The 24,354-nt window shown below is 35.8% G+C and overlaps 1 protein-coding gene across 1 annotated transcript in view; it reads left to right on the forward strand.

Moving 5' to 3' along the window:
- Positions 1 to 3,406: 3,406 nt before the first annotated feature.
- Positions 3,407 to 24,354, forward strand: part of LOC103265404 (protein arginine N-methyltransferase 3-like) — a gene marked incomplete at its 5' end in the record, with an annotated part of 46,265 nt that continues 25,317 nt past the window's right edge. Inside the window, 2 exons of the mRNA XM_008063072.1 lie at positions 3,407 to 3,594; positions 5,930 to 6,016. Of these exons, the coding sequence (XP_008061263.1) occupies positions 3,407 to 3,594; positions 5,930 to 6,016 (275 nt within the window). The remainder of the gene's footprint in view (positions 3,595 to 5,929; positions 6,017 to 24,354) is intronic.

The raw sequence follows: 24,354 nt of genomic DNA on the forward strand, positions 1-24,354 counted from the left end.
AGTAACTTCATAAAAAATGTTTGCTGACCCTTGACCATACCCCTTTTTGTTCTTCTTTAATGATTAAATTATAGGGCATAATGTAGGAAACCTTCTATGATTATCATTAAGCCCAACAAAGGATGTATCAAGAAGTTAGCCACATATCTAAAGGAGCTTCAGAATTCTTTTTTTTTTTTTTTTTTTTTCTTTCTTCATCTTAGGGATCTGGTTCAGGAAACTAAACATACTTCCTTATAGCTGACCTTCCTGCTGAGTTAGCATTTTCAATAACAAATCAGTTTCTTTGAGGAATTTGTTATCAATCAGGAATTTAAACTGAATTAAGAGGCTTTACTTGTTAGTGGAGGAAGGGGAGCATTTATACAACACTGGACTTCTGGTCCAGTGCAGCTAGCCTACCTTCCTCACATGCCTATCAGGGAAGACTTGAGAAACTTCTTATCAGTAACAACACTAGGTATTTTTTCTGGGTTTCTCACACATTAGGTTTGGAAGCAGTAGCTAGTAGATCTTATCATGTCCTGGGCCTTAGTTGAAGGATAATTTATTGCTGCTGTCTTTGAGTAATAAAATTTCCAAGGTCATAGATAGAAACGTCAGGGAGAAGAGAGGGTAATTTCTCTACTGTTTACATCTGAAGGTTAGTTAATAATCACGGGATTGTTTTTGACTGACGTTTTATGTTGTAAAATTCTTTACTTGTTATTAGTAGAGCATTTCTTCCTGATTCACTCTTTTTTTTTTTTTAAGTTGGAGTCACTCTGTTACCCAGGCTGGAGCATAGTGACATACTTGCGGCCACCACAGCTTCTACCTGCTGGGCTCAGACGATACTTGTGCCTCAGCCTTCCAAGTAACTGGAACCACAGGCACACACCACCATACCCAGCTAATTTTTTGGTTTATTGTAGAGTTGAGGTCTTGCCAAGTTGCCCAGGGTGGTCTCGAACCCCTGGACTCAGGCAGGCAATCCTCTGGGCTCAGGCTATCCTCTCGCCTCTGCCTCTCAAAGTCCTGGCACTACAGTTATTCTTAACTCATAAAACACCCTCTGGGTTCTCTTCTTACTTCTGTAGCCGCAGCTTCTCGGTCCCCATTTTTTTCTTCTACACGTCCCTTCACTTCTAGTACTCACGAGGAGCTATCCTCCCTGGGTCTTATGAACTCCTGTTCCTTTGTTTCCATTTGTGTGTTCTGGTGTCCAAATTTGTATGTTGAACCCAGATAATCTTTTTTGAATTTTAGACCTGTGTATTCAACTGCTTATTATATATTTTTATCTGTTTGTCCCATAAGCAGTAACCTCTCATTTTCCTTGTCTTTCTTTTCCTTCCTTCCTCCTTTTCCTTTTCTTTTCTTTTCTTTTTTTTTTTTTAATTTTGAATTGGTGGTCTCACTTTTTTTTTTCTCTCTAGAGACAAGGTCTCGCCAAGTTGCCCAGGCTGATCTCGAACCCCTGGGCTCAGGCAATCCTCTTGCCTCCACTTCCCAAAGTACTGGGATTACAGGCGTGAGCCACTGTGCCTGGCTAGTGGTCTCACTCTTTTGCCCAGACTGGAGTGCTACAGTAGCCAGTCAAAGCTCATTGGAGCCTCTACCTTCTGGACTCAGGCGCTATCCCTTTGCCTTATCCTTCCAAGTAGCTGGGACTACAGGTCCGTGCCATCAGACCCAGCTAATGTTTTTAAAAATTATTAGTATTATTATTGTAGAGGCAAGGTTTTGTTATGGTGCCTAGGCTGGTTTCAAACTCCTGGGCTCAATCAAGCAATCCTCCCTCCTTGGTCTCCCAAAGTGCTGGGATTACAGGTGTGAGCCACCATGCCTGGCCTCATATTCCTTTGGAATCTACCCACATCTATTCCCTATTATAATGGTTAGTAACAAAATCTGTGCAGTTACTAAAGCTAAACATTATTGACTTTCTTCTTTACCTCCACAGCCAATGAGTCTCAAAGTCCTGTGAGTTCTACCTCACATATCTCTTGAAAACCTCTCCTCCTGTCCTTCCTGCAGCCATCCCCCACTTCAGATCACCTGGATTATTGCAACTATCTCTTAGTTTTTATCTGATTTAGTCTTGCCACCTTCTCCCATTCATTCTCCACATTATATTTAGATGGTTTTTCTAAAACCAAAATCTATCCATGTTGCTACCCTCTGTAAAATTTTTCTCTGGATTATCATTATTCTTAGAATAAAGTCCATCTTACTAATTTGCTGTACTCAGCCACATGTTCTCTGGTTCCTACTCAACTTTCTAGGCTTTATCTCACTGTTTCCTTCTAGATTGTATGTGAGCCATCCCATCGTTTAATTGTGATCGTTTATGTGCACTGGTCCTAGAATACATTTTCCCTCCCCACTCCAAACTTACTTGAGTTTCAGTTCTTTCTTCTTTCGTTTATTTTTTTATTTTTGTTTTTGAGTCAGGGTTGCACTCTGTTACCCAGGCTGGAGTGCATGTGGCACAATCATGACTCTCCACAGCGTTGACCTGGGCTCAGACAATCCTACCACCTGAGCCTCGTGAGTAACTGGAACTACAGGCATATGTCCCCACACCTGGCTAATTTTTTTATTTTTCTGTAGAGGTGTTGACCTGGTGCTTAGGCCTGGTTTTAACACCTGGGCTGAAGCAATTCTCCTACCTTGGCTTCCCAGAGTGCTGGGATTACGGTGTGAGCCACTGTGCCCTGCCAGTTCTTAAATACCTATTGGCCTGCTCCCCTGCTCCAGCCAAGTCTGAATTAGCTGTTTTTGGTGTGAGCTCCCATAGCACCTTATGTGTTTGTTCCCTTTCTTAATATTTATCACTTCATAATAATTGTACATGTATTTGTTAAAGTTGTCTAACTGTAAGTTTCTTGAGGGTAGGGACATGTATCTACAGTCTCTAAATTAGACTGGCACACACTTGGTGCTCATAAATATTTCTTTTTTATATTAAATAAGAAAGAGTAATAGAAACTAGCCTTCTATACACTATAAAAATCTGTTCTGTGATGCTACTTATCCTTTTAACTGATTTCTTTTTGCATGTTTTTAGATGAATATATGAAGTAAAGATCCACTACTCTTTTAATAGTTGGCACACTTCATTGATACATTCATTTCAGGATCATTGAATTATATGATCCTGTTTTAATATGGACTTCATCATTGGAATCCTTACTTTAAACTTATCATCAGGACAATGGGTATCTTTTTTTTTTTTTTTAAAGAGGCTACAAGATGGATAGTCGTTTTCCCTGATATATACCTTCATTATTCTCTCATTACTGGTGATCCATTGCTTGTAACTCGTACTGGTGGATTTGGTATTTATACTTAGCGTTTAAAAAATTATATTGTGCTATAAAGGGAGATAATGGTTAATTGTTGGTATATTTATTGATTACAGTCTACCCTGACATTTGTACTATCAGCCTTGTAGCCGTGAGTGATGTCAATAAACATGCTGATAGAATTGCTTTTTGGGATGATGTCTATGGCTTCAAGATGTCCTGCATGAAGAAAGCTGTTATTCCAGAAGCTGTTGTGGAAGTTTTAGATCCAAACACTCTTATTTCAGAACCTTGTGGTATTAAGGTAGGTGCTTTACCAATTTTTCTTTATAACAGTACCATTGCCATTTTTCTTAGCTCAGGGTTTGAAAATATATATTGATTTTATATGTTGGCCTTCAGAACAGTAGTCTTCTGATTTTAATAAGTCTAAAACAATTTGAAGTCATAATATTTACCAGTTGACTGTATCATCCCTTTAGAATCACTTCTCTTTATATATTAAAACTCCTTTTACTCAGTTTTATAATCCTTCAGCTCTAACTCTGAAGTGATTGAATTGTTTACATTTACTTTGGCTTAATTAAAGTAAAAAGCCCTGCTGTAGTTTCATTTCTGCTTCATCACCTTCTCCTAACCTTCTTTTAGCTTCTTATTTACAGCCAAATTATTCATTCATGTTGTATAGTTCACACAATTTAACCTCTCCAATTCAAACTGTGTATTTGCCCATGAAGCCAAAGCCATACTGTGTTCAGATTTCTCAGTTAATTCATTTCATGTTTTATTATCTTATTTTTACCATATTAATCTCTGATCTCATTGTGAATTTTTCTGTATTGAATTTACATGGGTCAGCTAATAACTCTGCAGCAAAAAAAATCATTCTGCCTTTCTTAAAAACTCCTTAATTGGTCTGTTTCAGCTATATAATCTAATAAATATGCAGTTGTGTACAGTTCAGTGTTAGGTTCAGGTTATTGTCTTTTTTTTTTTAGTCACATTGTTACTTTCATATGGCATTAATAATTGATCTCAGCCAGGTACGGTGGCTATAATCCTAGCACTTTGGGAGGCTGAAGAGAGAGGATTACCTGAGCCCAGAGGTTCAAGACCAACCTGGGCAACTTGGTGAGACCTCGTCTCTACAAATAAATCAAAGAAAATTGACTGGGCATGGTGCGCACACCTGTGATTCCAGCTACTTGGAAGATTGAAGTGGAAGGATCACTTGAGCCCAGCAGGTCGAGGTTGTGGTGGCCGTGAGCATGTCACTGCACTTCAGACTGGGCAACAATGAGATCTGACTCAAAAAAAAATTTTTGATCTCTGTACAAAATAGATATTTAGTAAATGTTTATTAATTTTCTTAAGTGGATAAAATATTAAGAATTAGCATAGAATAATAAATGTGAAGTTTTTCAATAAGAGCAAGCTGATTAAAATTACATTCAGCTTTTAAGAAAAAAATACAGTCTTCTTGCTGATTATAAGGCTGTTCATTGCTCTGGTCCACTGATAGTAAGGAATTTAAGGTTCTGTGTCTCAGGGTAGGAGTATACAGTTAGAGCCAGCTCAGCCTTGATGCTGAACACAAAGAGGAAAGTTGGTGGGGGTGCTAATTTCTCTCTCTAGTGATCTGTTTGCTTAATGCCAAAAATTGCTCTGAATAAATAATTGAAATAGAAAATGTAGGACTGACAATGAAAGTTAGTCCTAAGTTTAGTCCTAGTTTGACATTAATTTTTTACCTAAGTAAATACAGTTTGTTCTGTGTTCCCTAAACTTCCTGTAAATAAAACTTAACCACATTGTACTTTAAAAATTTTTTCTCGAGCTGTTCAAACAGAGGAGTGCCTCAGGTGTGTAGTTATATGAATTGCACTCACTGGGTTATAACCTACTCATGACAGGTCATAACAGCTTTCCAGCTCACTTCTGGTCAGACTGCTGTAGTTGAAAGGTGATTCTGTCCCTTCTTCAGAGTGAAATGAAGAAGGATTTTTAACCAGGACAGACGGAATGAGAAAATAAAGATATTTCACTATTTTTTTCCCGGGGTAGGATCTTCATAGTTTTGCATTGTTACGGTTTTTTCCTAATAACTAACAAACCCATCTTTATATGCAATTACAGACATGAATTTTTAAAAAAACTTTCTCTTTTCATTAGACTGCATTTTCAAGTTGGCATTTCCAATAAATATATTGTTATCACGCATAATTCATAGCAAGTGGCAGGTATCTCCTAGGTGATTTGCAAAATTATGTTAAGTAGAACACAGAAAAACACTTTTTTTATTTGGAAGTGTTTTAGTATGATTCAGGAAAACTTTAGCACATTAGAGCTATGATTTGATATATACTATTGCTTACAAAGAGTCTAAGTTAAAAAAATTTTATTTAAAGAAAAATTAACCAAAGGACAGTACTAGTGCCCCCTTTAAACTTAGAAATAATCCTAAAAGTTGTGTGTAAATGATTAAAGTTTATGAAACATTGGTTTACAATAATCCTTTCTGCATTAAAAAAAAGAAAGAAAGAATGTTTATCTGGGGTTTGAGGGAGGTTTTTTTTGTTTTGTTTTGTTTTGTTACTATTTTTACTAAATGTTTTCTTCCATTCTTTTTGAATGGATAGCATATAGATTGCCATACAACATCTATCTCAGATTTGGAATTTTCTACAGATTTTGCTCTGAAAATCACAAAGACATCCATGTGCACGGTAAGCTGATTCATTCTTTCAGAAATTTCACTAGCAGTGCATCTGATTGGCAAGCTAATGAATTAATTACCAGACTTGTGATAAATGAAAACGACTATTGGCTCTGACAGTCTGTCATTGCCTCTGCTAGGCCGTTGAACAGATCTGGTTAATAGGTCAGTAGACTTCAAAAAAGTTAGTTTAGTTCAGTAGAAAAAGTATTAGGAAATCCTGTTTACATAATGGTTTTCCTTTATGGAGTCTTCATTACTCCCCATCACATAGTTAAGAGCACTCAGCTTTGTCTTCAAAGACAAAAGTTCATATCCTACTTTTCCCAATAATTCCTGACACACAGTTTAACTGGAAGTAATATATGTTTATTTGGCATAACATTTTATATCCAGATATGCAAAATAATTAAGACACTGATATTGTTACTTTTTTTTTCTTTTTTTTTTTTTTTTAAGTTGGAGTCTCATTTCACTCCATCACCCAGGCTGGAGTGCAATGGCACTCTCCCAGACACCACAGCCTCAGCCTGCTGGGCTCAGGCAATCCTTCACCTCAGCCTTCCAAGTAGCCAGAACTATAGGTGCATGCTACCAAGCCCAGTTAATTTTTTTATTTATTGTAGAGATGAGGTCTCACCATGTTGCCCAGACTGGTCTGGAACCATGGACTCAGGCAGTCCTCTCACCTTGGCCTCCCAAAGTGCTGGGATTATAGGCTTGAGTCACCTCACCCAGTTGATATTGTTACCTTTAAATAATCCACCTGGTATATTGGGAAAAGTGAATGTTAGAAAAGTTGGGCAGATTTGGTTTTATATTTGGTTCTTCCACTTGTTTCTTTGTTCATGTTACTTTGTTCAAGACTATTCAACTGCATTAAGAAAAACTGAGGTAATTCTTTCTATTTTTATGCCTAGTTACACAAATTAATGAGATAATATATGTGAAAACACCTATTAATAACCAGAAATGTTTATTAAAATGTATAAATTTTTTCTCAAATAGTTTCTAAATGATAATGTTTACATTTACCAGAAGACTCAGATTGTTAATAAAATATAGGCCTTTACTTAAAGTATGAACTTATAAAGGTGATATTAACATGAGTATGTATATTTTAAATATTTTATATTTATACTTTATATATTTACTTTTTAAATGAAATAATTATATTGTTTTTTAAATTTAATCATGTTCTTGAAAGTTAAAATTTTTATTAAAAATTATATTGTCAGAAACTGTAAAACAGATTATGGTCATATTAACATTGACTCTTCAGCCTGATTCTTTTAAACATTTTGTTCAAATTGACATACAAAAAACTTTATGACTTCTTTAAAATTGTTTCAGTTCATTTTGATTAAATAATTATTTTACATTCAGTGAGTTTAGCAGTTTGCTTTGATGTTTTAAGGGATTCTTTTTGCAGTTGGTTTTATAATTTTTAAAAGTGAAATATCTAGATTTCCTATTTGTGACTTTGGAGCACCCATTATATTCATTTATTCGATTAATGAAAATAGAAATTTTGTTCTCTTTATTTCCCATGAATTTTGTGATTCTACTTTTTAATAGTTGAAATGATTTTATCAACTGAAATTAGGGGCTGAAGGCCTTTTACTCCAAACTTCCTCTGTTTTGATACTAGTAATTATTGAGAGTTGAAAGAAGACCATCTTGGTAAATGAAAATTGACAAATCTATAGGAGACTTTTTAGATAGAAATCATTTGTCATGTCACCAGTATGATCAAATATTGTTTCAAGGGCCAGACATGGTAACTCACACCTGTAATCATTGCTTGAGGCCAGGAGTTCAAGATTACAGTAAGCTATGGTCACACCACTGTGTGACCATAAAAATATTTCAAATAAATTTCCAGTTACTGTCACGTAATTCAGAACAGAGCAGATGTAAAACTCTAGTGAAGATGTCAAAAAACTATCCTGTGCATATTTTTGAACTTTATATAGATGAGTTTATTTAACTTTCATTGAAATTTTCTTTATTTTCTGGTTTATTGGTCAGGGGTTTGAGTGTCAGACAACAGAATTTAGATCAGCTTATTTAAATGGAAAGGGACTTATTAAAGAGAATAAGATAATTTCTAGATACACTGGGAGAGCTAAAGAAGCAGGCTGTATTTTTGAACTTTTAGAAATGACTCCTGAGCCACACCTTAGAACTAGCCACAAAGCTGCCTGTATTGTAAAGAGAAAGATGGTTCTGCCACTGTAGGCTCTGTTAGCCCTAATAACCCTGGCCCACTCAGTAAGTGTTAGCCAACACTGACAACCCCCTGACTACCATCCTGGGCCCTGGCCATCTGCCAACTCATGCTGGACATTACCTCCTTCCAAATCTTCACTAGGCATAGCTGCTTGGCCAAACTTAGCTCATGTGGAACCCTAACTGTCGGTAAATTTTGGAAAGTAGTTTTAGCAATAATTTAACGCTACAGAAAGAGTTTCCTAACACATATAGAGAATTATTTTCTATTTCCTGTTATTTGGGACAGAGTACAAGAAGCTTTGTGTTAAAAGACCTTCAATGGTCCTTTATTCTGTATATGTAAAAGAATAAAATGAAAAGAAATAAAACAAGTAAAGTCTATTTAATCTAAAGATTTAATCAAAGTTTTGGTACTGAAGAATAATATAAGTACAAATAGGTACTTGCTGTATCTGTCCTTGTATAATCAAATAATTTCCTAAGAAAAATGAATTATACACTGGTATATTATCTTACATTTTTATTCTCAGCTTGCATGGATGGTTATTATGTTAAAGTTTGTCTCGAAATGAGGTGGGGCTGGTGTTTTGGAGGAAGGTGGCAAGAGGTTGGGGTGGACTAACATGTGTCTGGTTAGTGCTGAGTAACAGATTTCTTGAATTCACCTCAAGAGGAATGTATTGTGGCAAGTCATATTTATTGAAAGTACTGAAGATAAAGATATTAGTATTTAGCATTTACTATCAATTAAATCTGATATCTGACATTGTTCTGTCAAATAATTAGTTGATATAAATTGTCTTCCTGTGATGATATATTTTGTTTATTTTTGGCCAATAGTATAGCAGTTGTCAGGAAGGAAAGGGAAAGAGGATGTGTGTAATCAAAATGCACTCTTCCTTAGAGACTGACAGATTTCTGTGATGAGTCACATTTAGAAGATGATCACATCACTCATCCTCTTTGCAGCAGATAGAAAGTAGATCTTTGAAGTTTTCTTCATCCTCTCAGAGTAAGCTTGTAGTTGTTTGATGAGGAGTCTATTTTTCTTGCAAACCTCCTTTCCTTCCCAGCATACTTACTTGAACATGAACCTGACATGACTAAGATTTTATGGACTACTGCTTTTATTCAGTTTTCATTGTTTTTGAGTCCCAGCTATCTACCTGTATACACTCCAGCTCTTTTTGCTCTTTGGGGTGGTGCCAACTCCTTGCTCCTTACCCTCTCCCCTCATGACTCTAGAGCTGTTTATTATGCAGGCATAGTTTCTAAGGTTAATTTCAAATGGATAGATTAGTCTCCCTGCTAACGTGGAAATAATCCATAACAAAGGTATTAAAAAGGATGAGTGCCTAATTGAAACTTTGTTTCCCCTTTTTAATGTCACAGGAATTAGTGAAGATACTGGAAAAAAAAATTATTTAGAGCCTGGTAAGGAAATGGATAAAGTAACTTTGGGGAGTAATGGTAAGAGATTTGGCTTTTTTAGATAGGCAGGGGAAAGTATCTGGGTTTGTACTGCTAAGTATAAACCTTCAGATTCATTTACTGCTTCTTTTCTTTTTGAGTTGAAACTTGAATATATAGCTACAAATTAAGATGGAGGATTTCTCCATTCAGTTAAGCCCATTTTAAATATATGCATAACCATTTATTTCTTAATGAGATTCTACATTTGTGGCCTAATTAAGAAATTAAGGGAAATTGGATTTTTCAAAGTAACAAGCTGCTAAGAATGCCCCTTTTGCATTTAACATCAGTGGCATGTGTGCCATGCTGATAGTGCTTTTGGATCGTTCCTTAAGGTTGTTAGAACCTTTCATGGAAAACATCTTTCCTTCTGCAGTGTCCCCTCACCATACACATGCATACGCCCTCATATACCACAGAAGAAATTTGATAGCATTTTTAATTTAATATTTTGCATTAACAAACTTTATTTTATGTTAGAATTTAACTTGATATCATATTTATGTACAAATGTCTTGAGTCTTGGTTACCTGTGATGGCTGAAGGATAACTTTTCAGTCACTACCAGTAACACATATAGAGCAATTTTCTGAGCCTCTTTTGTACTTTATTGTAGGATACTATTGACAGTTTTAATAAAATTGTCTTTGCTTTTATGATGGAGTATGAAGGTTTAGTTAGTACCTGACATTTAATCTGTCATGTCAGCCTGCTTAACCTTGCCATAAATGAACAATAAAATATTCTTTTTATGGAAAGTTTATAGTTCAAAAGCAAAAGGGTTAAAGCTATAAAATTTAGAAGTATCATGTTTTGTCTTGTGAGTTCTAGTTTATTTTTAATGTCATTTGTATAACTGTAGTGTTCTTTGCTCTGTGTACCAGTGGCATCTATATTGGAACTGTCTCTAAGCTCCTGATAGGTATAGAAAAGCATCCCCTTTGGTCATCCTAGGTATACATTAAGTGACTTTTAATAGTACTGTTTATATAACTAATTAGTTGTTTACCTTAGAAATGAAAATATGTAAGATGGTCTTATATTATATGCTCATACGTAAATAATACACACTGAATATCTCTTACTCAAAATACTTAGGGCGGTAAGTGTTTCAGATTTTGAATTTTTTCAGATTTTGAATCATTTAAATTACTGGTTGAGCATCCCTATTCCAAAAATATGAAATCCCAAATACGCCAATTTGTATTTCCTTTGAGCATCGTGTTAGTACTCAGAAAGTTTTAGATTTTTAAACATTTTGGATTTTAGATTTTCAAATTACAGATACTCAGTTTATATCTTTGATATATAAAGATTTTCATTTGATATATTAACTTTTAAAGTAATCATTTTTATATCTTAATTTTGGCATATTTTTAAAAAAATTATCTGTTAGCATGTATTGGAATAATGATTGGTACAGCTATTTTCATTTTGCGCAGACTTTCCTTAGTATGTTTTTTAAATGTTATTTAACAGAGTTGTTTTTCCTAGGCATTTTCCTTTTACTACAGTTGTTAAAGTTGAACTTATGAATTAAATAACAACAGACTTTTTTTTATATAGTCATGCATTGCTTCACAAGGGGAATATGTTGGAAGAAATATGTCCTTCGGCAATTTTGTCGTTGTGTAAACATCATAGAGGGTGCTTATATAAGCTTAGATAGTGCAGCCTGCTACACACGTAGACTTTATGGTGGAGCCTAATGTTCCTAGGCTACAGACCTGCACAGCATGTAACTTCAGTGAATGCTGCAGGCAGTTGTAACACAGTGGTAAGTATATGTGTATCTAAACATAGAAAAGGGACCGTAATTTTGTCCTCCTTTATGGCTGTGTAATATTCTATCGTGTATGTGTACCACATATTATTATGAACTTCACAGCAACTTGGATGGACTTAGAGTCTGTAATACTTAGTGACCTATCAGAGAAACAAAGAACTGAGTATCACATGTTCTCACTCATAAGTGGACCTTGAACAATTTTCGTAATACTATAAGAAAAGGATTGACAGTAGTGGGAATCTGCTGGGAGAGGGTGAGGGCTCACCTTATCAACAAGGGTACCTGAATAATGAACACTTGTATACCTAACCCTGAATTGTACCCCACATCTTTAAAATTAAAAAACAAAACAAAACAATAACAAAAAAGAAACGGTACCATAAAAATTCAGTGATATAATCTTATGGAACCACTGTTGATGTGTCATTGACCAAAACATTGTCATGTGGTACAGGACTCTATTTTTACTTAAAACCTCTTTAAAAAGTTCTTTATTTTGGATTTTATCAAACATTATAAATTTGAGTAGCGTTATATTAGAAGTCTTACTAATAGTCTTTTAAATCATAATTTTAAAAACTTTGTATTAATAAAAATGGATATTAACAGATATTTTTGTTTATTAAACAAATATTGCTGAAACAAATATTGCTGACTGCGTGCCAAATACTTGTCTATAAAGCGAGCACATAAAAACAAATAAAACATATTCTCTGCCCTGAAAAGTCATTTAAATGAGAGGAAGCAGGACCTGAGAACACTTCAGTGTGAATATAAAGATTTAAGTACAGACATACACACAGAGTCAGCTAGGACTGGGAGCACAAAGAAAGGTATTTTCTGGAGGAAAAATTATAGTTAATAAGTATATTCTATAGCCAAGATTCCTCGAGGAAGAAAAAACTTTACCCCTCTCCAAAAAATAATATTTCCAAAGATGAAAAGATTGAAGGAAAAGACTGAAGTATGGTAGTGATTTAATAAACTCAATTTTGGATAATTTCTGCTTACCTACTTTTTAATTCATTGATCACTTCTGCATTCTTTCTGTTGTTCACTATTAGTCAATAAATACTTTTTTTTTATGAGTTGGAGTCTCACTCCGTCACCCAGACTGGAGTGCAGTGGCCTCTCCCGGCCACCGCTTGGCTCCGGCGATCCTTCCACTTCAGCCTTCCAAGGAGCTGGAACTACAGGCGCGTGCTACCACACCTGGCTAATTTTTTTATTTATTGTGGAGATGAGGTCTCGCCAAGTTGCCCAGGCAGGTCTCGAACCCATGGGCTCAGGCAATTCACTCATCTCAGCCTCCAAAGTGCGGGATTACAGGCTGAGCCACTGAACCCGGCTAAGTAGAGGTTATATTTTTTATTTCTAGAATTTCTGTTTTCATTTTTAGAGTTATTTTAATCTCTTTAACCAGTTTGATATATTTTTATCTAAATACCTTGATATATTTATAACCATTCTTTTAAGACCTATTTGCTAATTTCCCAAGCCATCTGTGATTCTGTATCTATTCCTTTCTTCTTTTGATTAAGGTTCACATTTTCCAGTTCTCATACTTTATGATTTTATATTTTATGCTTGAGGTTGTGTAGAAGAATAATGCAGGCTAAAGTAGGTAACATTTTCCCTAAGAAGAGTATCCCATAGATTTCTAGGGAGAGTGAATGATTTGATCCCTTTTATCTAATCTGAAGCTGAGCTGGGTACCACTTCAGTTAATTTCCAATGTCCTAAGCATAGGATTAGTCTTTCTCTCTTGCCAAGTTGTAAGACCATCAAAATAAAATTGAGTTTATTGGCATTACAGTAAGGAAGACCACTACCCTAACAGTCTTAATAGCATCTCAGAGGATGGAAAACAGACTCAGGATATTTGGGACATTTTCAACATGGAGCAAGGTTGGAGGGGAGAGGAAGGGTCCTAACTGGAATTTGACATAGTTTCATGGCCTAGTAGTTGAAAATTGGCTGACACATTGAGGGGTGGGTTTCAAAGTGAATCTTAAAGAGTAAACACTGTAGTTGAGTCATCTGTTCTGAGTGTTCGTTGATAAGTATTATTGTTCAAGTAATAAATAGATTTTCTTTCTTTCTCTCTCTCTCTCTCTCTCTCTCTCTCTCTCTCTCTCTCTCTCTCTCTCTTTCTCTTTCTTTCTTTCTCTCTCTCCCTCTCTCTCTCTCTCTCTTTCTTTCTTTCTTTCTCTTTCTTTCTTTCTGTCTTGTTTTGTTTTGTTTTTTGAGTTGGAGTGGAGTCTCACTCCTTTGCCCAGGCTAGAGTGCAGTGTCACACACGCTAATGGCCACCCCAGCGTCGACCTGCTGGGCTCCGGCGATCGTTCCGCCTCAGCCTTCCGAGTAGCTGGAACTACAGACACTTGCTACCACACCCGGCTATCTTTTTTTTTTTTAATTGTAGAGACAGGTCTCACCAAGTTGCCTAAACTGGTCTCTAACCCACAGGCTCAGGCAGTCCACTCATCTCGGCCTCCCAAAGTGCTGGGATTACAGGCTGAGCCACCGAGAGCCCGACCAGATTTTCTTGAGTTATGAAACATCCTCTTATTTCTAAGCAAGAGTTTCTGAAATAACCGGGAATTGAATAGTAAAGTCATATTAGTAGTAGCAGTGAACTGTGTGGCTACAGATGATTTTAGCTTGGGAGAAACTTCCCTCTCTTCCTGGTTTTCAGCACAATACCAGCTTCACCCCTGAGAAGTAACATGCGGGAAAATTGGTTTGCAGAAAGGACCAGCTTTGCCCTCCTGGCGTCTCCAAATTCCAGTGCCCCATCGCATGCACTAGGCCTGGCTGTTAAAAGTTGGCTGGTTTCTCCTTATCCCAGGAAAGTTCTTGTGCCTATAACATTTTTGCTAACTTGCCCACCGAGTGTCCCCAGCATTGGGCAAATGCTCTGAGATGCTATTAAGATTGTCAAGGTAGTGGTCTTCCTTACTGTAATGCCAATAGACTCAATTTTATTTTGATGGTCTTAGAACTTGGCAAGAGGGAAGGACCTTCAATCCTTCGACTAAGAAGGACTCCTCCCCCTCTGGAAACAGGTTAGTCTTCTTTGCATCCAAGGATCTCCTGTAGTTTTAATGAAAAAATGATTGTTTCATTTACCTAATGTTTTATTTTTGTTATGTCAAAGTGAGGTCTTTGTTTTATTTTGTCTTTTGTTTTCTTCAGCCCTCTACATCCTAACTAGGAGAGGTCCCTGAATCTGGAAGATAAATCCAAACCTACATACCAGAGGTGCCAAAAATAAATGAATACACATTTTAAGAGATGTTATCTATGTATTCCTTTTAGTTCTCCATAATCAGAAGTATCTGGGTGCTGATGGTAACCACTGTGAGCACCTCTTGTAATTGCAGAAGTCAAACGTGATTTATATTCATCTACAATTTTAATACAGTTTCCCTTTCTTAAATTGGGTATACATTTCTTTGGCACCCTCTGTTTTTAGGATTTTTTAAAATTAGAGAAAGTGAATCATAGAAATAAAAATAAATCGGTTACCTCTTAATTCTTAATTTAATTCTTTTTTCTTTAATAGTATACTTTGGTAAATGATAGATATTTTAAAGGCACCAATATTTAGCTTTAGATAGAGTCAAAACAAGTCTTTCAGTTACTCACAGTTTTCTAGGGCTAATGCAGTTGCTATTAAAAGAAACTTCAAAACGTTTACAATTCAAACTTCAATAATCTCTTAGTCATATTCTTTGTTTTCATTTACTTTTTAATTAAGCTTTAAATTTTTCTAATGACTTAAGAAAAAAACTTTTAAGATGAGCCCATTTCTTTTTAATTGTGGTCTTTAAATCTTTTAAGGCTTCTGGAAAATCTGTGACAGTAGAAACCTACTAACTCTAAGCTCATTTCTAGGTATTAAACCAGCTCTTAGTACTTTTTGGTGTAAATTGACCTAATTTTGACCTTGCAAAGCTAATCAGCTAAAGAAACTAATTATTAAAACGCATCTGTGCTGCTTAGAAATAGTAAGATTTGTCTTGAACTTGCATCATAGATTTTAGTGGGACATCTGGTATATATTTTAATAGGCCTCATTAAGTAAATTTTATGTCTTGAGGGAGAACATTTCTAATTATGTGATTCCACCTCTGCAGTCAGTTTTAGGTTTCTCCTTGTGCAAATGACCATATGATCTAGAGCATGGTCCTGAACTTTCTATTCTTCTCTGAAACACGAACCTTTGTAGTTGGCTTTGATGGTGGTGAGAACACTTAAATTTCTCTGTTTTTTCTCAGGAAATGCTCTTCCAATAGTATTTGTGCTAAGAACTGGGAGGCATTGGGAATACAGCAGCAAACCCAAACAGTTAGTTCCCCTATTCACGAGGCATTAATGGAAGAGACAGATAATAAAATTTATCCTACTTCAAGGCCACCCTTGAGTGAAAAAAAACAAAACAATTCATCATATGAATATTATATAATACCAAAGAATTACTGAAAATTAGCTTATGTGTGATAAGAGCATTGTAGTTATCTAAGAAAATGTCCATATTTTTTTAGAGATGCACACTGAAGTACGGAGGGAAGAAATGACATAATGTGGGGCATTTGCTTTGAAAGGGTTCAGCAGGAAAAGGGAGCAAAGGGAGAATAGAGGAAGCAAGTGTGCCAAATATTACATTATATTCAGTATGGCTGTTGAATACAAGTGATAGGGACTCAGGTTCTACAATTGTGTATGTGGTTGAAATTTTTCTTATCGGGCCTTTTTAAAAGAATCTCAGTAATGACAGTATTCTGAGACATTCACAAGAATGATGAGGCAAGAGTACTGCAGTGAGATAAAGCTACTTCTGTACAACTTAGTGACCAGCTGTTAGCTACCAAACCTGTGTCTTAAAAAAAAATTTTATATATATGAGCTTGACTCTACACTACAACATGGATGAACTTCATGAACAGAAAGTCAGATACAGAAAAGTTCCAATACTTAAATTTAAATTTCAAAAACAGGCTAAGTTTATATTGTCTATCAGAATAATGGTTACCATATATTGGGGGACTTTATGATAGAGTTTTCTGGAGTTCTGGGAGTGGTTCATTTCTTAATGTGGGTAATGGTTATACACTTTGAAAAAGCTCACTGAGCTCTATCCCAGTGATTTGCTCACTTTTGTGTGTGTGTGTGTGTGTGTGTGTGTGTGTGTGTGTGTGTGTATAATATTTGTACAGTTTAAAAAAGTGATTCTCACATTAGCTAAAAGAAATATATATTTTTTTCGTGTTCATAATACTTCAGTTAAAAAGTTCACCAAGAACAAAAATACCTACCTAGTAGTCACTAGTTTGATGGGTGGGTATTAGGAGTTGAAAGAAACCTTGCATGACTGGAGCATGTAGACCATGGTGCTTAAACAGGTGGAGAGCACCTTGTACTATTTGGTCTCTTCCTTAGAACAATGGCAAATAATTGTGATTTTTTAAAAGCAGAATGTGGTGATTAGAAGGGCTCTTTGGAAAGATCATGGCTGGAATGTGGAGAACAAATAAATAGGAGACCAGAATGGAGGTGGGAGGGCAATGGGTAGGCTGTTCTAGTAGTTTAGGCAAGAATTGGCTGTGACATACATGAAGACAGTTTTAGTGGAGATGGAGAAAAGTGGACATACTCAAGAGTTACCAAGAGGTAAAATTGACAGGACCTGAGGATGGATTAGATAGTGGGAAATGAGGGCAAGAAATAACATTGATGATTCCAAGGTTTCTTACTCATACAATTTGAAGAATTATGGTACTATCCTTTTAAGACAAGAAGATTGGAAGAATCATATGAAGATTAGAAACTCAGTTATTAATACACTGAATTTTAACTGCCTTTGAGATATGCAAGTAGTGATATGTAGTAGGGAATTGAAATACGGTTCTATGACCTGTCAAATCAGATGTCACATATTGGGTTCAAATATATGAAAGTAGAAGAAAATTATTTTGTGGGAAGATAGTTTGCTTTTTTTTTAACTTGTAAATTTTCTGTATATTTCCACAAATATGGAGGGATATTTTTAAAATATCCTCCAAAATATGCTGACACTATTTTTCTTTTTTTAGTCAAGGTCTCACTTTGTCACCCAGGATGGAGTGCAGTGGCACTGTCACAGCTCACTGCGGCCTCGACCTGCTGGGCGCAGGCTCTCCTTCTGCCTCAGCCTTCTGAGTGTCTGTACCACCAGTACTCGGCTAATTTTTTTATTTTTTGTAGAAATGAGGTCTCACTATGTTGTCTAAGCTGGTTTCAAACTCCTGGGCTCAAGCAATCCTCATTTCTCAGCCTCCCAAAGTGTCAGGATTACAGGTGTGAGCCACCAGGCCCAGCTTGATGACACTGTTTAACAGAGTGTTTTAGGCAGTTATAAAATTATATAAATTGCTCTTGAACTAGGATGTATTTTTTACCCTATGCTATTTCTTGAGGATACCAGATTCCGAAAGCTTGGTTTGTTTTTTGTTTCTTTTTTTTTTTTAAGGCAAATCCAATGGAGTAGCATCATATGCAAATATAATTTATGTGAATTAACTATAAGCATTAAGGTAAAAAAAAAAAAAGAAAGAGTCTAAGAGAGAAATAATGGTCTGAATAGTGCAGATGATTCTGCCCTCCATTTTCTTTTTGAACATGTACCCCAAAATGAGCATGAGGTGGGAAACACCATCTGCCATTTCTTTAGTAACTATTAGCTTCCAAGTATTTATCTAGTATGAGCATCTTGCTAGACTGCATGTGATTCTTGCTTTTAAAAGTATGTGTTTTTAATAAGTCATCCACTTCATCTGGAGTCCAACCAAAGAAACAATAAATTGTGCCGTTGCTTGAAAAACGAGTTGTATTGAACTTACTGAGGGATGTCAATTTCCAATACAACACTTATTAAGGGGTTTTCCAAGGTAAGTTTGTCTAAGATTTTCCCATATGTAACTTATCCTCTGCAGAATATATGAGCACTGTGAAAGATTGCTTTGTTTTACTACTTTATATTCCAAGGGGATTCTATCTAGTTCTGATGTTTTTTTAATATTTGGTTGAAGTTCAGGCACACCCCATTATTGCTTTCAAAAATTCACTTTCATTTGATCCCCCTTTATCCCATTTTTCCAACCCCAGAAAGTCTAGAGCTTTCTAAACTGGACCCCAGAGGATTTAGCCTTTTTAAAAATCTATATGTCTTTAACACATTCTTTGTGTTTAGTTGCTTTTCTGTCTACTTTTATATTTGCCTTTGGGAAATATTACCGTGGAAAAAACTTAATAGAACTGACAAGACATTCATGTACTTGATCTATTTTGAAATTCATGCTGTAAATAATGCCTCTGAATCTACATTATTCTAAAGTTTCTAATTGAATTATATTATAAAAGGATTTGAACATCAAATTGCTCTAAAATCCAATTTGAGTGGAATCTTGAAATTCTTAAGCTACATTATGATCATTTAATTCCAGATAGGTATAGGTTCATGCCTGAAATCAGCAATGTTGAGGGTCAGAATAAGTTCTGAGAAAAATAATCACACTCAAGCCAGACTAAAATAACTACCCAAGCACTGCAATGACCACAAAATGGTGTATTTATCAAATAATCAATAATAGTGGAATTTTGATTAGAGATGTCAGGGGAGTTCTCCCTAGACTTATCACAGAGACTGCCAATTAGCATTATTAGATTGCGGTAATAAATGAGTTTGACCAGATATTTTCCTCTTTGAGTCAGGCAGTTATCCCTGGAGTAATGACCTATAAGGAAACAATCTTCCCAAGTTCAGATTTCTTTTGACTTGGGGACTTAGCCCTGGCAGTCACCATCAAGAATATTGGCATATATGTCTTCTAAAAATCTTAAAGCACCTAATGTTTCCAGATATCTGATGTATATGTATGTATTAATAGGAAGGGATTGGTCCTCATGGAACATTGAGGCAAGTATTGGAAAAATAATTTTGTGTTACATATACCAGATGGCTCAGAATGTACTCTATATTTACCAAAATGAGTCTAACTTTCTCTTTTCTAGAAGACTAAATGAGAAGAGAACCAACCTTGAAATGGAAAGGAGTTTTGTTTTTTTTCCTAATTAGTTCTCTTTAAGACAGATGAAAATAAAATCAGAGGAAAGTTTACATAATATAGTACATAGTTACAAGCTTCACCTTTAAACTTAATGGACCTGAGTTTACAAATATAACTTTAGATGAGTTATTTAACTTCTCTGAACTTCAGTTTTTGTGTGTGTTTTTTTTAAATCTCAGAAGTGAGGATAGCACAGATACCTACCTTGTAGGTGTTATTTTGAGTGCTAAATGAGATAATTTTTGCAAAATTTACCACTATACCTAGCACATAGTAAATGTTCAGTAAAGGATCCAAATAATATTTCCATTCACTTTTCTGTCTTGCTGCATTCTTATAGAAAGGGTTGTTTCTGTTTTAACTTATTGATTTGCTTATGAGAATTTCGGACTGTGGTTTCACAGAAGGGATTTGCTTATTTCACCAGGATTGAGCAAATCTAACTGATTTGGCTTAAGTAACACATTAATGACCAGTTTCTTTACAGGCAAGGGTATGCAAAGACCTGTCTGTACACCTGAATATCTAATAGAGAAATTAGATCTTCTTTCGAAATACTGCATATTACCTGCTCCTCAAAGTAAAACCACATTCCTTCTGCCTACAGTTTTGCAAAGGGTCATGTTTTTAATTTTATATCACTAAGACAGTGATGTAACTATTAAAGAATGTCTTTTCCTTTAGCAAAGGATATATCCTGGGTATCCCCAAAGGCTGCATAGTAGTGTTCAGTCTGATTTCTTTTTTCTCTTCTTTTTATTTAACATCCAACCCCATGGATATGGGATTGGCCACACTGAATCCTGGGGCCCCAGAGATGGAAGTCATTGTCTCAGCCAGCAGTGTCCAGAGATGCAACCCCAAAAAACCAAACAAAAACACTTGAAATTATAAAGCCAGAATTTATGATAACTAGTATAATTACCTTCTTTGAAAAATAGCACTTTCTAAATGAAAAACATAAACTACCAAATTTTTATTCCCCTTCCCCCCCCGATATTGGATACATTATAGAAGGGCTTGGGTAGAAAGGTGGTAGCCATCTTTTTACCTCACTTTTCAAAATAGGAAAAAACTATTTGTTTCTAGAAAGTAGAGTATATCACATCTTCTCTCTCTCTCTCTCCTTTTAACTGTTAAATAGTTTCTTTCAGTTTTCCATCTCTTAATTTCCACTCTTTTATTTCATTTTATTTTTTGTAGAGACAGGGTCTTGCTATGTTGCCCAGGCTGGTCTCAAACTCCTGGCCTTGAGTAAATTTCCTCCTTCAGCCTCCCGAAGTGCTGGGATTATTGGCATAAGCCATCATGCCCAGCCAATTTCTGTTTTTAAAGGGTTGTAAAGACAAGTAGCATTTGGCGAGGGCTTGATCACCTAACTACAGAAATTAGTTGTAATAGTTTTCAGTTTTAAACTTCTTCAACAGTCACAAAACTAATTTATTTTTTGTTCTGCCTTGATTTTTAAATTAAGTATATCTGCTGTTTTGCTCAGTTGAATGTGTATATTCTTAAAGTTAAAATCATAATGTTTACTATAGTATTTTCTGCCATTTAAGGAACTAGGAATGGAACATAGAGACTTTGCATGGATAGTTTTTAGGGAAGATTGAAAAGCAGCTTGAAAAATGGAATATAAGGAAACGGTAATCATTGATATCAAGCAGTGAGAAACTGATGATGTGTGAGGGAGCAGGAGGAGAACAAAATCTAGAGAAGCAGTGGGCTGCAGACTTTTTTAATGGCAAATACATGCAAAAAATACTTTTCAACACCTCTTCTCATTCAAACAACATGTACTGAATACTAATAGTATGTATTAGCTTCTGTGCTGGGCACTATGAATACAACAGAGAATCAAAATGTAGTTTCTAGACCCAAAGATATTTGTTTAGAAGGAAAGGCAAACATATAACCAGATAATATAAGCTGGTGTTCTATGATAGATTTTAGTAGCAGAGGCATATAAAAGATACCCTTGGCCTGGCACACTTTTTTCCCCTAATAATGCTGCTCATCTTTAAAGATTTACCTTAGTCATGGCTTCTTCCAGAAAGCCTTCCTAATAACATATGAACTATATTAGTGGGAGGTGATTATTTGTTGTGTGCACAGGTATTAGGGCATATTTCTCTGAAGTAGTTGACATCCTGATAACAGTTTTGAATAAAATCTAGAAAGTTATAAGTAAACCATCCTTGTTTCCTTTTCCCAAAGGTTGGGATGGGTTGAGCACATTATATCACTTTATCATCTTTATACTAGTTACTAGTTTACTCAATTAACAAATTTTTATTTATTTCCCATAGTCCCTGATTACCCCAGACTTTTTTGTGCCTTTGTAACTGCACAGTCATTTTCACTGTTCAGACTGCATGCACTGTGCTCAGGCAGTGAGGATACAGAGGTGGACACTGAAGCATTAAGACTGCCCTCAAGGGCCATTGCTGTTTGCCATTAAACAAAAAGCAGTATGAGTATGGCGAGTGTTACTACAGGGAATACAGGGATGTCTAATGGATATATTATAATCTACTGTGGGATTAAGGAAGGCTGCTCCAAGGAAGTAACATACAAAGTGAGACATACAAGTGAGGTATACAAAAACTGGGGGAGAGTGTTACAGGTGGGAGGGCCTTAGGTAGGAATAAACAATGCAGTGAATAATCTTCCTTCTGCAGTGGTGGAGTGTGTGAAAGTGTCCTTTTGCTAAGAACCACTACAAAAGCTAAAAAAAATTAAAATGCTGTCAAATGTTTGAAGTTATCAGAGAGGTAAGGTAGTGAAGCACTACCAAGTCAAGACTCAGAAAAGAAGGTAATGAGATTGACATTTGTCGCTGCTTTTGCCCTATTGGCATTTACCAATTTAGAGGAAGCAGCCAAAAGACTTGTGTATCCCTTTTAATATAACCTCACATGAGTGAGAATACAAAAATGGAACCCTTGGAATTTTTCAGCACTTTGCATTGGGACCCCCTACAGTCAAAAATAGGATAAAACAGAAGTAATTGAACCCTTGCATAAACTGCAGCCCAGCTTCAAGTCATCTGGGTAGCCCAGGTAATCACAAACCCCAATATTGGATTAAGATGATCTTGGTTTGCTTGTGCCCCCTAGGTTCATTGCAGGCACAAATAAAAATTATTTCTAGAAGATTACTATGATAGGTCTCGAATTATTTCTAAAGGTTGTTTTTCAAATATTAATGGTCAGAACATAATCAAGGGCAATCAATCACACAAAGACACCAAACAACACAAATCGAGAGCCAGTTGAAACAGTAGGCAATAAAAATAGAACTCCAGGTGCTCCAGGAATTTGTTATAGGAGACAGTGATTTCAAAAATGACTATGCTTATTAAGTTCAAGCAGAAAAGACATTGCAAATTTTAACAACAGGAAACATTTTTTAAAATGTAGCAGATTTGAAAAAGAACCAGACAGACTGAACTAAATAGGAGTCTTCATACATTAGTGGAGAGAAGATTGGTGAATTGGATTTCAGTTTGGAAGAAAATATTGTGAAATGAGCACCGAGAGATGCAAAGAGGAGGCAGAGGGAAGAACAAGAGCTATAGTGGACACAACAGAAGGTCTAGTGTGTGTTTAAATGAGAATCCCAAAGGAAAGGAGGATGAGAATGTTGCAAACAATACTTAAGGAGATGATGGCCGAGAATTTTCCCAAAACAGATGAAAAGCAGTAAGCAACGATTTAAGACACACAATATAACCTGAATAGTATAATTTTAAAATTTCATTCAATTCTTGGTATGTATCCAAGAGAAATAAAAACATACGTCCACAGAAATTTCATAGCAACATTATTTATAATAGCTAAAAAGTGGAAACAGTACAAATGTCCATCACCTGAAGAATGGGTAAATAAAATTTGAATATCCATACAATTGAATATCTTTCAGTCATAAAAAAAAAAAATGAAACCTTGCACATGGATAAACCTTAAAAACATTATGCTAAGTGAAAGCAGCCAGTCACAAAAGACCATATATTGCATGGTTTTATTTATATGAAATATCCAAAACAGTTAAATAAATAGACATCAACTGAATAAGAGGATAATAGATACAGGACTTCTTTTGGGGGAGATGAAAATGTTCTAAAATTAGATTTTAGTGATGGTTGCACAACTCTGATTATACTGAAGCACATTGAATTGCACACTTTATTTGCATGGGTAAATTTTTATAGTATGTAAATTATATCTAAGTTTAAAAGAGGGAAAATAAATCTACTCTTAGACACAACCTAGTAAAACTACAGAAACCAAGGAGAAACCCTTAAAAGAAGTCTGCAGGACTATGGGTTGGAGCTCTGGAATTACCCTTCCAAGATAAGTAAGTAGGTTGGTAGATGATTTCTCAACAGGAACAATGGAATTGAAAAAACAGAAGAAACTTTAATGATCACCACTGTGTTGAAAGAAAATAACTACCAGCCCCGAATTCTACCCAACTAAAATATCTTTTAAGAATGAAGCTAGCCAGTCTCGATGGTTCAGCCTGTAATCCCACGCTTTGGGAGGCTGAGGTGAGTGGGTTGCCTGAGCCCGCGGGTTCGAGACCCGCCTGGGCAACTTGGTAAGACCTCATCTCTACAATAAATCAAAAAACTAGCCGGGTGTGGTAGCGCGCGCCTGTAGTTCCAGCTACTTGGAAGGCTGAGGTGGAAGGATCGCCAGAGACCATCAGGTCGAGGCTGCGGTGGCCGGGAGCGGC

The sequence above is a fragment of the Carlito syrichta genome, unplaced genomic scaffold (assembly GCF_000164805.1).
Source record: "Carlito syrichta isolate Samal-C Ts95f unplaced genomic scaffold, Tarsius_syrichta-2.0.1 Scaffold306533, whole genome shotgun sequence".
NCBI classification, from domain to species: domain Eukaryota; kingdom Metazoa; phylum Chordata; class Mammalia; order Primates; family Tarsiidae; genus Carlito; species Carlito syrichta.